This window comes from Gorilla gorilla, chromosome 16, assembly GCF_029281585.2.
Source record: "Gorilla gorilla gorilla isolate KB3781 chromosome 16, NHGRI_mGorGor1-v2.1_pri, whole genome shotgun sequence".
NCBI classification, from domain to species: Eukaryota; Metazoa; Chordata; class Mammalia; order Primates; family Hominidae; genus Gorilla; species Gorilla gorilla.
The window spans coordinates 24,529,145-24,544,012 of NC_073240.2; the positions used below are offsets into that span (position 1 = coordinate 24,529,145).

Genomic DNA, 14,868 nt, shown 5'->3' on the forward strand with positions numbered 1-14,868 from the left:
CTTTACAGCTGTCTGAGCTGTTTGAGTGTACTCACGCAGGCCAGGCTGAGCTTCCAAGGCTTTCATGACAAAGGCATTCATATTCTCATCTACAGTTTTAGTACGACATTTACGCAAACAGTGTACAATAAGGTAAGTAATGAGTTCTAGAACAAGGAGTGCCATTCCCAGTTTTGAAAGTAAAGACTTAAAAGCATTAGTTTGAGCACTTGTAGCCTCCCAAAATTTAGGATTCAGTCTAAATGGCAGGAAAAAAATCCTCAAAAACAACTAACAACAGGTGTACTGTAGTTTTTGAAACAATTTTTTCTCTCTTCAGTTCTTATTTTTATTAAAAGGAAATCCTGATAGGACCGATTTTGTTTGTGAAATAAACTTTAGTTTTATTATACTTGGCATGATTATTTGCAAAGAGCAAAGCAAGAATAATTATTTTTCACATGGGCCTTTTAAGTTGGCTTTGATGGAATGCTGTATAAAGAGTCTTAGATAAGACTTTTTTTAAAGCCCATCCCAGCCATGGGTTTGTACCCTCAAATGCCTATGAGTTGGGTACATTCCCCTCTTCTTCAGATCCCAAGATAACTTAAGATTCCGGGGCCTGTTGGGAAGTGACATTCTTTACTTACCATACGTTAGGAACCTTGTACAGGGACTGCGTAGACAAGGTATGAGGCCAGTTTACCCTAGGTGTTTTTATTGGCTTTGTAAATCAAGTTTGATTCCTTAAACAAAAGCATGCCATCCCAGTCAAAACCTTAGTAAAATAAACAGTTTCTCCAATTGTGTCCTGTTGCAAAAGAAAACATTCTTATTGCACTTATGCAAATAATTATGTTGCCATAAATTAAGAATACTTGCAAATAGCTTCCAGATTCTTGAGAAATCAGGTAGAGAGAAACAAACATGCTCCAAATTTTGTTCACAGGAGTATATTTTACTCAGTTGTTAAAAGCTGTAATCAAAAGAAAAGTTTTCTTGGCTCTCTGAAAAACGAAAAGGAACAGCCACATTTTAAGCAAAAAAAAAAAGGAAAAGATTAGTTCAGTTTTCTATTAGTTCATTCCATTCAGTAAACTCTTGTTCTGCTTAATATTCATGAACAAGTCAGCTCTCCATGAGAGTCCTGAACGTTTTTTCCTTTATTCTAATGTTGCAATCTCCAAAGCTATCAGAAACTTGCATTCAAGAGCACCCATCCAAGTTTCATAGCTGATTATAAAACAAGAAAATTTTTAACCTCTGTGGCACACAATAATTTAATGTATCAATTATAATTATTACTGATAACATATGCTAAGGCATATCAAAATTATAAGAATCTTATACAGTTTTGAAACACATGCTAATAACGTATTTATATGAATATAACCCAAAGAAAGTTAAACATCATTTTATATTTGGCCATGTTTTCTGCATGATTTTAATACATTAAATAAGCAGATTATGTCTTTTTGGACTGTAGGGGACCTATTTTTGTTTAACTTCTAATTTGATCTAGGCAGTTTTGTCAAATATGGTTTAAAACACTGGATGTCACAAAATAGAATGCCAGGTCACCATAAGTCAGTTATTTAGCCAAAATGATAACTCACAAAGTTTTAAAAAGGAAAAAACCTTTAGTTTGATGGAAAAGAGACTCAGCTTCTCAAACTACAAGACCCAGTGAAGACAGCATGAGGCCAGTTGAATTGGTTGCTTCTCTCTCCCCTCCCTTAAAAGGCAAACAAAATTTTTTCATTGCCTTTCAATATTACATAAGAATCTTTTTCAAAAGAGAAAACCAAATTTCATGTTTGCATTATTGCACCTTTAATGCTAAAGCTAGTTTTATTAAAATTTTATAAATCTATCCAGTTTTAATTAGTTTGACCATAAGTTAATGTTCTTATAAACCTTTTATAACCCTTTACAATTTAGTTGTTGTTGTTACAGAGCAGAACCATGTTTTAAGAAAACTCTGTTATGCTTTTATTCCAATGTTCAACTTATGGAAACATTGACTAATACCCCTTTAACTTTAGCCAATATGTTTACACACAGAATCTCTTTTACAATTAATTTTTTATAAACTTTTCACAACTTGCTTAAACCTTTAGACTTTTCCTATCTCACTTAAAAAAATAACCCTCTAAACTTGGGCAAGAAATCCATATTCCCAGGTCTTCTTATAATCTTTTACCAAAAGTACATTCTACTTTTCTTACATGCCTTGCATGTGGAACTGTTTCTTCAGTAGCCTCAATACATGTTACACTGTTAACTCTGTGCAACTTCTATTTTTGGTGAAAAACCTGGTTAGTAGGACATTTTAATTATGTCCCAAGTGTGGAGCTTAGGACAGACAAAGGAAAGAAGTGCAGATCAAGTCTGACTTTTTCCAGCATAGCTATGGGATGTGGCTAACTCCACATATGCCCAGCAGTTACCTAGCAGTAAAGCAGGTAAGTGTATAGTTAAGAGTCACAGTGGCGTTTGTGAAGCATTTAGGCGCCTAATAACCTTTAAATTGTACAACGTTTCTTGCATAAATTCCCTTTCATGAATCCTTTCATGGCTTAGACCATCTATTACATGCTTGGACAACGGTCATTTCAACAACCAGTCATTTCACTTTAGGACAAAAATTTACCATACAAGATCCTTTCTTATACAAAATCTCTTTTCTTTTTAACGTTCTTTGCGCAGCTAGGGGGCTAATTTCACATGTCACCGGGCCTTATCTAGAAAGTAATGACTCCAAGCTAGGTAAATTGAACAATTTTTAAAAGTTAAAGAAGCAGTTTATGATCTTAAAGCATTTAGCAAACCTAACATCAGACCCAATTTAGACCAAATGTCTAAATTTTGAAGACACTTTATTTTACCAATTTTTTTTTTTTGAGACAAAGTCTCACTCTGTCACCCAGGCTGGAGTGCAGTGGCGCAATCTCAGCTCACTGCAAGCTCCGCCTCCGGGGTTCACATCATTCTCCTGCCTCAGCCTCCCGAGTAGCTCGGACTACAGGTGCTCACCACCATGCCTGGCTAATTTTTTTGTATTTTTAGTAGATATGGGGTTTCGCCATGTTAGCCAGGATGGTCTTGATCTCCTGACCTCATGATCTGCCCACCTCAGCCTCCCAAAGTGCTGGGATTACAGGTGTGAGCCACTGTGCCCAGCCTATTTTATCAATAATTTTTTAATCTGTCTTTATTACCAAAAGATTACTAACGTTAGGTGAACTAAAGGGCATTAGTTTTAATTTTACTGACAAAATATTTGATTTAAGTGCCTACTTTTCTTTAAACCAATTAATTAGAGCTTTTATGTAAACATCACACACAAAACATATATAAATACATAGACAGACAGAAGATCCAGTAGTTGTAAGATTTTTCATTTGCCAGTTCTTAAGTTTCCTAGTGGGATTACTAGATTCAGGCTGGAGCCCTTTGAAAAATAGGGCTGGGAAAGCATGCAATTTCTAGGGACTAATAAGCAGGCACAGCTGGAAGGCAAAAACAGATCTCCCAAATTAAGGGTGCCATTTTATATGGGATCCTGGATTCCCCCAAAAAAGTGGGAAATACTACAGAAGAAGCTAGTGCAGTGCTTCTACCCTGCATTTTATTGCAAGACAATCCAAAGCCAATCAGCCCATTTTGTAATCAGCCCATCCACCATGGGATTCTCATCTCTCAGTGGGGGGTAGGGATGTTTTCATACCTTCTAGGTGGTCAAGAGTGTGCTTCTCTGATCCAAGCATGCAAGGAGCCAAGTATTCCTCCTAATTGCCATTAGCAGTCCCTTATAGTGTATTTCCTATCTGGTTATTATAAACCATGGCTAAAAGCTCTCCCATAATGTGAAGCAATTTCTGATATACCCAAAAGTAAAAAAAAAAAAAAAAGTCAGGTAACATAATGTAAAATTGAAAATTGAACCGAGACTTAGATTTTGAGGGAGATCTATCAACTTTCAGCTCCTGGGGTTTCATGAGGAAAATGGAGGTTTTTCCCAGAATGGGGTCTGTGATGCCTCCTCTGTTTTTCCCTATGAGTCCCAGGCTGTTAGGATTTATCTAGGTTCTCTCAGGTGTGCTTTAAGCATGGCAAGAAGAAAAAATGGAGAAAATCAATTCAGAAGAAAAGAACTTATTCCAGAAAGACATGAATCTAGAAGAGGAAAAGATAAAGGCCTTTTAAATAGATATAGTTTGGGTACTTTTATTTATTTATTTATTTAATTTTAAGATGTGGTCTGACTATGTTTTCCAGGCTTGTCTCAAACTCCTGCTGAAGCAATCCTCCTGCTTTGGCCTCCTGAAGTACTGGGATTACAGGCATGAAAATAGATATCTAGGGTTACCCCACCCAACCCTGGATGTCTATTTTTAATTAAGCCACTTTTAATCATAGAGCTCTGCTGTTTAAAAAAAAAAAAACTTTCAAAATCTCTTATTACCAGGCTCTAGTGAGGACACCCCACATTTCTGGCTTTTGAATTCTATACCAGGTAACCTCTCACATGAAATTAAGAAGTTTTAACTAAGGTTATAACTTAACCATGAACTCATGATGTGTTTCAAAGAGATGGTAAGTAGTTTTTTTTAAACAAGAGTTAGAATTTCCCCAGGGTAGTTCACAGAAAGGAAAATTCAAGACAGGAAATCAGAAATTATCCATAGAAAGGGGGGAATCCCTCAAAAAATGGCAAAGTTACACAAATAACAAACCAGAAGGGAATCATTCCCAAAGCCAAGAACTGAACCTGGGGCAGCCACTGTCAAAAGACAAAAGCCTTGGTTATTGAGCTACATCATTCAGCAGGTTCTGTTGCTCTTCCCAGAAGGAGCCTAGAGGTGCCAATTTTGACCTTGCAAAAGCTTCTACCTGCTCAAGATAATTTTTAGTGCTATGACATGAATCCCTAAATTCCTGTCTGCTGGATGGCAGACACCAAGAGAAAGTATCCCCACATGGTCACAAGGTTAAGCTCTCAAGGACATAAAACAAAAAGAGGGAAACTTTATATGGCACTGGTCTCAGGGACCCCCAGCAAAGTTTGTAAATGACCAGCTGCCAGGCTGGCTTGAAAGGCAGGCTTATAGGGGTCCTAAGCCCACCTTCTCTCCTGTGATACCTCTCTCTCCATTAAAGAACAAAACAGAAAGATAAATTCTTAGCACAAAGTGCTCCAGATTTGCTACAGCCTAAGACTAGTCTCACAAATCCTTTTTTCAATTTGTAGAAAAGAGAAAACAGAGGAGAGAAGACAAACAGTGATATTTACCATTTGCATTCACATGCACACACACAAACACACAGAGGGAGAGGGAGGGAGAGAGACAGGGAGAGAGAGAGAAATATGAGAAACTTGATTGGTAAGAATTTCTTACCCTTTTTTTTGCCAGCATACCAGGTTTCTGGGTTCCCTTTCTCTGCAGCTTTCAGAAGAACAGAGCAGCTTTGATGACCTTGCTCAGTGTAACATAGCTATGGGAGCCAAGTTCCATTACAAAATAAAATTATCCTTTTCTCTTTGATGGAACCATAGGCATAAGCTTCTCAATTTTGCAAGATGCTGCTCAACAGGCTGCATGGGGAATCAAATTAATATTTTCCATCCCAGCCAAAGCAAAATACATGTAGCAAAACAGACACAAGTCACTTTGTTCAGCACCAGTGTTGACCTGGCAAGGCTCAAACTTTCTCCTGTTGGCCCCTGTTATCTTTGATCCACACCAGGTGGGAATGGATGATCTCCAAATGGTAATTCAGTGTGTAACCTCTAGGCAAGACAACAAACCTGACAAAAACAAGCAATGGGGAAAGGATTTCCTATTTAATAAATGGTGTTATGAAAACTGGCTAGCTATACACAGAAAACTGAAACTGGATCTTTTCCTTACACCCTATACAAAAACTAACTCAAGATAAAGTAAAGTCTTAAATGTAAAAGCCAAAACTATAAAAACCCTAGAAAAAATGTAGGCAATACCATTCAGGTCATAGGCATGGGCATATATTTTATGTTGAAATCCCCAAAAGCAATTGTAACAAAAGCAAAAATTGACAAGTGGGAACTAATTAAACTAAAGAGTTTCACGCAGCAAAGAAACTATCATCAGAGTGAACAGACAACCTACAGAATGGGAGAAAATTTTTGCAATGTATCCATCTGACAAAGGTCCAATATCCAGAATCTACAGGGAATTTAAGGAAATTTACAAGAAGAAAACAAAAGACCCCATTAAAAAGTGGGCAAAGGACATGAACAAACACTTCTCAAAAGAAGACATAGATGCAGCCAAGAAACATGAGGAAAAAAGCTCAACATCACTGATTGTTAGACAAATGGAAATCAAAACCGCAATGAGATACCATCACATGCCAGTCAAAATGGCAATTATTAAAAAGTCAAGAAACAACTGATGCTGGTGAGGTTGGGGAGAAATAGAAACAATTTTACACTGTTGGCAGGAATGTAAATTAGTTCAACCATTGTGGCAGACATTGTGGCGATTCCTCAAAGATTTAGAATGGGAAATACTATTTGACCCAGCAATCCCATTACTGGGTATGTACCCAAAGAATATAAATTATTCTGTTATAAAGATGAATGCACTTATATATTCATTGCAGCACTATTCACAGAAGCAAAGACATGGAATCAACCCAAACGCCCATCAATGATAGACTGGATAAAGAAAATGTGGTGCATAGACAACATGGAATACTATGCAGCCATAAAAAAGAATGAGATTATGTCCTTTGCAGGGATATGAATGAAGCTGGAAGCCATTATCCTCAGCAAACTAACACAGGAACAGAAAACCAAACACCACACGTTCTCACTTATAAGTGGGAGCTGACCAAAGGGAACACATGCACACAGGTAGGGGAACAACACACTGTGGGGCCTGTCAGAAGCAGGAGAGAGCATCAGGAAAAATAGCTAATGCATACCGGGCTTAATACCTATGTGATGGGTTGATAGGTACAGCAAACCACTATGGCACACATTTACCTATGTAACAAACCTGCACATCTTGCACATGTACCCCGGAAGTTAAAATAATAAATAAAAAATACACAAAAGATGTGAACAGACATTTCTCAAAAGAAGACATATGAATGGCAAACAGGTGTATGGAAAGGTGCTCAACATCAATGATATCAGAGAAAGGTAATCAAAACTACAAGGAGATCTCATCTCACCCCAGTTAAAATGGCTTTCATCCAAAAGACAGACAATGGCAAATGCTGGCAAGGATGTGAAGGGAACCCTCATACACTGTTGGTGGAAATGTGAGTCAGTACAACCTCTATGGAGAACAGTTAGGAGGTTCCTCAAAAACTAAAACTAGAGCTACCACATGATCCAGCAATCCCAGTGCTGGGTACACACCCAGAAGAAAGGAAATCAGTATATTGAAGGGATACTTGCACTCCCATGTTCCTTCTAGCACTGTTCACAATAGCCAAGATTAGGAATCAACCTGGAGAGTGTCTATCAACAGATGAAAGGATAAAGAAAAGGTGGTACATATAAGCAGTGGAGTGCTCTTCAGCCATAAAAAAACAATGAGAGCCTATCATTTGCAATAGCATGGATAGAACTGGAGGTCATTAAGTGAAATCAGGCAAAGAAAGACTAACAAACATCACATGTTCTCTCTTACTTGTGAGAGCTAAAAATTAAACAGTCAAACTCATGGAGATACAGAGTAGAAGGATGCTTACTAGAGGCTGGGAAGGCGCAGGGGGAGAGAGACGGGGATGGTTAATGGATAAAGAAGGTAATTAGAAAGAATGAATAAAACTGGGTATTTGTAGTATTTGACAGCAATAGAATGCCTATAGTCAATAATAATTTAATTGTTCATTTAAAAAATAAAGAGTATAATTGGATGGTTTGTAACACAAAGGAAAACGGCTTGAGGTGATGGACACCCCATTTACCATGCTGTGATTATTACACACTGCATGCCTGTATGAAAGTATCTCATGTGCCCAATTAACATATACACCTACTGTGTGCCCACAAAAATAAATATTAAACTTTTAAAAAACTATGAAAATTGTAGTCAAAATTCACAATGATCAATAAGTACAAAAAATGTAAGTTCCACGTCTGAGTTGATGCAGGGCAAGAACATATTAAGGGGAAAGTTAGAACTGCAAACAAATGAGTTCCTAAGAGCAAGAAACTGGAGAAATAACAGAAACTCCAGGGAGAAGTCTAGATCTTAAAGATGCAGGAGATTGAGGGACTGGCACAGAGATCACCACAAAACCAGGTAACGTCTGTGTTCCAGGGAACAGAATAGAAAATGGACCCAGGGCTGTCTCTGACAGGGTGAGCAACTGGAGTGGGAAGAAAAGATCTGGGGGACCCAGTGGAGGGACTGGAACTGGGACCTGAAGGAGGGGCTGTGCTTCAGCCTCCTCCTCCCACTGCCCCTCCCCTGCCCCCAGGAGCCCTTGGTGAGGAGGAGGCCCCAGCTCTGTGATGCAGGCCCGGGCTCCAGTCCCTAGTCCCAAAAGCGATGCCCGGGCTCAGTTGCTTGAAGGCAACATTGCACTTCAGATGGAAAAAATGCTCTTTCCTCTGAAGAGCCCTAGTGCCACATGGCTGGGCCCCAGCTCCACTCCCTGGATTGTGGATTTCATCCTCACCTCAGTGTGGAGCCTGGGGTTCCTCTTCCTATTAGTCCCCTACCTCCCCAGTGACCCACCCTCACCCCTGCATGGGAGGAAGAGGAGCAGCAGGAAGGTAAGGAGCCCTCAGCCCAGCCCCACAGAGAAAGATTCTCTCTTCTTTTCCTCCCCTCATTTCCACTTTTCCTAAGTAATGAGAGACTCTCCTGCGATGGGAAATCTCATCATCCCTCTAGGGAAGGGCAGAGCAGGCAGGGGTGGGAGTGGGCAGAGGATTCCATCCTCAGCTCCCAGACTATCTGTGACATGCGCAGGAGGCATCAGGGCAAAACCCAACACTGGACTCAGTGGCGAGGACCAGATCAGGAGTGGGGTGAGGTCTCTGTGGGAGGACAGGCCCCAGCTCTGGCTCATCAGCCCCTTTCCGAGGCAGGTGCCTGGGGGCCCAGCCTCCTCTTTGTGGGGTGATCTGGGAGCTGTGCTGAACCACCCTGAGAGCCTCCCGCTAGAGCCTGGATTCACATCTGGCCTCCTCTGAAGCAGAATCCTACTGGCAGCTGAGAGGTGCCTGTAGGCCTGAGCCTGGGTATGCCTTCAGCGGAGGAGCAGGGACTGGGGATATACAGGGTGGAGTCACACAGAAAACCCATGCTTGCATTTCCCTAAGAAGGAAAACAGAAAACATTTCATCAATGGTAAACATGAGTAAAAGAAACACGCAGAGCTCCCTGAGCTACAGGCAGAAAGCCGTGTCCTTCAAGATCACTGCGTGTGTGCAGCTGGTCTGGGGAGAGGAGACTGAGAACTGGTCCCAGCCCCTCACCCTTGCTTACCTCTCAGCATCAAAGGAAGAGATAGGGGAGGCCCAGGAGCAGGAAGAAGATCCCAGCTCTGAATTGTGAGGCCATACTAATCCCTGAGACTCCCCAGAGGTGATTGAGCATCGTCTGTCCCTGAGGGGATCATTTGCAGAGGCCTGAGAGGGAAGCTCCTGGGAGGGAAATCAGAACCCGGGGCCTCCTCAGATTCCCTGTGGGAATGAAGCCATGGGCCCGGGAACCGGTATTGCCCATAAGGGGGCGGTGTGGGGAAGGGACCAAGGCCTGCCAGGATATGGGGGGAGGTCAGGGAGACTCCAGGTCCATGTGGACAGCTGTTCTCCTCGGCCATGGCTGACTCTTCTTAGAGACCACCCCGTCCACTCTCCCCACAAGATGGTTGTGACACCCATGAGGGGATGTACATGGAAGCACTTTTTGCAAATGACAAAGTTCTGCACAGTGCACATCTTGCTGTCACCATTGGGGCCATGTGGCCTTGGACACAGATGCATGGGCTTCAGGGTCTAGTTCCCCATGGTGTCCCCTAAAGAGACATCCACCACTCAGCCTCCCATGAGGTTCGCTGGCACCGCCCTCCCCGCCATAACTCTGTCTCCTTACTTCCAGCTTGCAGAATCCTCCTGAGGGAGCTGGAGGAGACTCAGGACCTGACCAACCTTCTGGAAAGATGAGATTCCCCTTCTCTCCATGTCGTCCTTTCTACCAGGGCCTCTGAGGCAGCCATAGGGTCCAGTGTTGACCTGGGAGGGGGAGGTCCTGGGAAGAGGCAGGAGTGGACTGAAGCCCTGGGCAGGCACAGACAGAGCTCTGTGAAGCCAGCAGTGGGGGAGGTGGAGGAGCTGTGGGCACCAGGTACCCAGCCCTCCCGACCTCCCAACCCCACCTGCCCCTGGCTGCAGCTTGTGCCTTGTGCAGCCACCTGAGAAAGCTCACTGGGGAGGGTGGCTCCCATCTGCCCTTAGGTGGAGACCCCCGGGTGATATGTACAAACCAGCTCCTGCTAAGGCCCACCAGCCACATAGGAAATGTGCAAGATCCATCTCCTGCTAGCTTGTCCCCAAGGACTCCCCCAGTTCCTCTGGCCTCCAACCTGTCACCAGGCACAATGACCTTCTCAGAGCCTTTTGGACCACGCTCAACCCTGAGTGCCACCAGGCCTCCAGAGCCCCTGCTTCCCCTAAAATGCCCTGCAGCCCGGCCACATATGCTTTTCCTCCTTCACCACAGCCCCATGTTCCCATGGCCTCCTCTCCACTGCCACCCGAACACAGCCTGGCTGGACTTCAGTGTGGCTCCACAATACGCCCTGTACCCCAGAGCTCCCCTCTACACAACCAGGGGCCACCTTCTCCAACCAGGGTGATCTCTGGCCTTGGGTGCTCCAGCGGTCCCATCCGGGACCTCTCCCGCTGGAGGGAGGCTGCCACCACCTGGGGCCTCTCCACCTGCTCACAGGGCAAATCCCAGCAACAGCATCTTCCCAACCACCCCCCAGAGGCTTCCTTCTGGGGAGACCCCACATCCAGGCAGATGGAGGCAGGTGGCCGCACATTCTTCCATCCCAACGTGCAGAAGCTGCTGGAGACTCATCACCAAGAGAGCAGTGATGAAGATGTGGCAGGAGAAAGAATGGGGGTGGGCAGACTGCCCGCAGATGACATCACTGGGGAAGGAGTGGGACATCATGACTCTAAATCCCTTCTGGAACATGGCAAACCTACCACAGAAGCTGCCCCATCCTCAGCAGGTCTCTGACGCCACGGCCATGTGGGACCACTTAGAGCAGAAATGCAGTCATCTCTTCTGGGATCTCCCCTCTTTCAATAGCGAGTCCCTGGTGGCCAGGGCCTGGGTTTCTAGGAACATTTCCTCACAGAATGAGCACTCTGTACCATTGGATAAAGCCTCCACTTCCCTTCCAGGTGAAACTGAGGTTGAGACACCCTCACAGCTTTCTCAGGCACGGCCCCAGCCCCACCACGTGGCCCAGCCCCAACCTTTCACTCCAACCTGGCCTCAGTCCCAGCCCCCGCCTCTGGCTGGGATCCAGACACAGTGGGGAAAATCTCAACCCCTGTCCCAAGCCTGCCGTGCTCTTCTCCACTCCAGATTAGGGTCTGTGGAACATCTTGCCCTACATCCCAGGAGAGGGCACAGTCTGTCATCCCCACTGGAAAGAAGTATCTTAAGTGGCCCTTGCAGAAATGACCAAAGTGGAAGAGGGTTTTGCCCACTCTCCTCAAAAAGTCTCAGGCTGTCCTGAGCCAGCCCACTTCCCACCTTCCCCAGGAGAGGCCAGCCTCCCAGAACCCTAAGTCAGCCCCCATCCTTCCCGGGATTGCCACCAGCCCTGAGCTCCCAGAGCACCGGTGGCAAGGAAGGAGTGCCATCCACCAGGAGCAGTCCCGTGGCCTCCCAGCAGATTCAAGGCACCTGGAGACCTGCTGCAGCCTAAGGGGGAATTCCCAGGGAGGCCCCAGAGTCAGGCAGAAGACACGCAGGGGGCCCTCTTGCCCTCCCGGGATTCTGAATTTGTAGGAAAGGGCACAAAGGATGTGCAGAAGGCAGGGCTCAGGAGCTCTGGAAGGTTCTCTGGGAAGGGGTGCTTAGGGTCCAAACTAGAGCCAGAACCAGGATCAAGGCTCAGGAAGGACTTCAGTGAAGGTTCTGGAGAAAGACAAGGAGGAAGCAGAAGGTGATTTCAGGAGGCCCTGGAAGTACCAATCAGTAAGTTCTGCACCAAGGGACCCAGAAAAGCAGCATCTGGAAAACAAGCCACAGGTCCATCTGGACAGGAAGTTGGGGGAGATCAAGGAGGGCTGGATCCCTGGGTCTGTGCATAGCTCCTAATTCATGGCCAAACATGCATTCCCAAGTCTGACACCCACAGGAAATCGAGAAAGGTGACATCCTGGAGGGGTGGGAAAGCCCACGTGAACACCTCCCAGGAGCTGTCCTTCCTCCATCCCTGCACCCAGCAGATGCTGGAAGCACATCTTTTCAAGTTCTGTGTGAGGCACAGGTGGGGTCCAGATCTTCAGTCCTTGGAGCCCATCAATGTCTAGTTAGGGGAGGCTCAGCCTCCACCCCTCCCACACTCCACCATTCTCCCATGGGCCTCCTGGGAATCTCTGGCTGAATCTGTAGCCAAGGTTGCCATTTTATCGGGAAAACCTCCCCAGAATGGTCCAGGAGACAATAGAACAACAAGCAAGTCAGCCCCCACCATGAGTGGCCCTGTCCCTGCCCCACCAACTGAGCAGGAGGAAGTCCAGAGGGTCCCAAGAGGGTCCCAGTCAGCTGACACCCATGAGCAATCAGAGGCCTCTCTGACTGGACAGGAGGGCAGGCATCTTCTCAGTCCCCCATGTGCAACCTTGTAGGCAGAACCTGGCAGAGAGGGACTGTCCTGGGGTCTGGGAAACCCAGACTCGAGGGGAGTGTGGGTTCTGAAATGGCTGGGAATGAGGCATGGCTTGAGACTGAGAGCATGTCCCCAGGAGACCCCTGTCATAGCAGAGCCCTGCAAGAGCTCAGCATGGGGTCCCAGTGGGCAAGGGCCAGAGATGCCCTGGAGGCACTGGAGGCCAAGGAGGAAAAGCCCCCTGATTGGAAAGTCACCTTGGGAGCCAGTGTGAGGGCAAGATCAGGAAGTGTTCAGGTGGATCTGAGGAGCACAGGGACTCTGGGGACCACTAGTAACCCCTCAGTGTCTACAATCTGTGTTGCTCAGGATCCAGGGCAGCTGTGCCTGAAAGCACAGGTGGTCAGTGAGATTGCGCTCATAGTGCAGGTGGACTCAGAGGAGCAGCTGCCAGGCCGTGTTTCCAGCATCCTCCTCCAGGAGGGCGCCACAGGCCTGTGCCTTCCAGGCCGCCATGTGGACATGCTCCCAGCCACATACAGGCCACCCACTTAGGCCCCTCTGTCCACCTCCCAGAGTGTGCTCAGTAGGAGGAACACGACAGCTTCCCAGGGGCCATGTGCCCTCCTATGGAAGGGAGGGGACAGACTGGGGCAGCAGGAGCCTGGGAGCCCAAAAGCGAAGGCCCCACAGAAGAGTCAGAAGACGCTGGGCTCTTTGGACAAGGGCAAGGCCCACAGGAGGCCCAGACCAGGGGAGCAGGGACACAGGTCCAAAGGACCCAGGACCTCCCAAGCCAGTGGGAGGAGCCACCCTGCCCACGCGAGGGAAATAGGAGACAAACAAGAAAGGAAATACAATCAGCCTCAGCCAGAGAAGGGACAGGCACCACCAGAAAGCAACTTCCAGAGAAAGATCAGTCACCGTCCACAGGGTCTACATTCCAGGAAAAGGGGCTCAGGGCAGGAAGACGTCCTGCAGAAAGGCAAGCCTGGGCAGATGCTGTCCAGAGCTGGGGGTCTGGCCCAGCAAGGTTGTTTATGGACAGCATGGCTGATGAAGCCCAGACCATCATCAGAGTTATGGGGCAAATCCTGGTGGACAAACTGGGGATTCAGCAGGGACGTGGTCCCTCAGAGGTCAGTTGCCACAAAGGCAACCTCCACGCCCAGGAGAATGTGCCTTCCTGCTGCCACAGGAGTCACTACTACCAGGAACATAGCAGAGAGATGGGGCTGGTCTGCAGCCCCAAAGCCACCCCCAAGGGCCACAGATGTCCTGTCAAAAACAAGGGCATCAGAGACAGCAGTTGGGCCCCCACCTCCCAGGGAGCTTGTGTCCCCAGCTGGTCCCCACCACCACAGGCCATGAGTGGCAAGCACCTCGGGCAGCCCCATCCACAGCTGCAGGAACTGAGGTCTACACAGAGGTGTCTTGCCTCCTGAACCAGACCAGGCTTCCCACACCTCTCCTGGAGGAAACAGGGGGTTCTATCCAAATAACACTGGACGCCTACACAACAAACCTGTCCTGCGTGGGTGATAACAGTCCCCAAGTGTTCCTGACTTCCACGGAGAAGTTCCCAATATACCTGTTTTCCCTGCAGAGGTGGTGGCTTCTGTCTGTTCCATGCTAGGGTGCAGGCAAGGGCTCAGTGTCACCTCCTCCTGAGTGCGGCTTCCAGAATGGCTGGGCCTAGAGGAGGCTGACAGGGACCTGGAGGACCCCCTTTTCTCCCTGTCCCCACACTGTGTCTGGTTTCCAAACTGGATCATGACCCAGAGCCTTCAGGATATGTAAGGACAGCAAACCTTATGGAGATCCCACCCAGGCTCTGGCTCACTGCATTCCCTGTTCTAAGGTGACTTCTGTGCTGCTGTAGGGGCTGGGTCTACAGGGGCGTCACGGACTGGGTGGTGGTAGGCTCCCCTCAGGCTGGAGGAGTGATGGATCCCAGTAGCCTCCCTGCCTCACAGTAGCCTGGGAATGTGGGGGGTGTCTTGTGCTGGCCCTGGG

At 46.6% G+C, this 14,868-nt stretch overlaps 1 protein-coding gene across 1 annotated transcript; it reads left to right on the forward strand.

Moving 5' to 3' along the window:
* Positions 1–8,575: 8,575 nt before the first annotated feature.
* On the forward strand, positions 8,576–14,297 carry LOC101139034 (spermatogenesis-associated protein 31E1). The gene is given in 16 exon segments (XM_031007061.3): positions 8,576–8,761; positions 9,487–9,544; positions 10,095–10,153; positions 10,402–10,453; positions 10,456–10,516; positions 10,518–10,693; positions 10,696–11,074; positions 11,076–11,544; positions 11,547–11,892; positions 11,895–12,120; positions 12,122–12,348; positions 12,351–12,836; positions 12,839–13,846; positions 13,849–14,168; positions 14,170–14,239; positions 14,242–14,297. Coding segments are annotated over 16 exon segments (4,179 nt in total).
* The last annotated feature ends 571 nt before the right edge of the window (positions 14,298–14,868 follow it).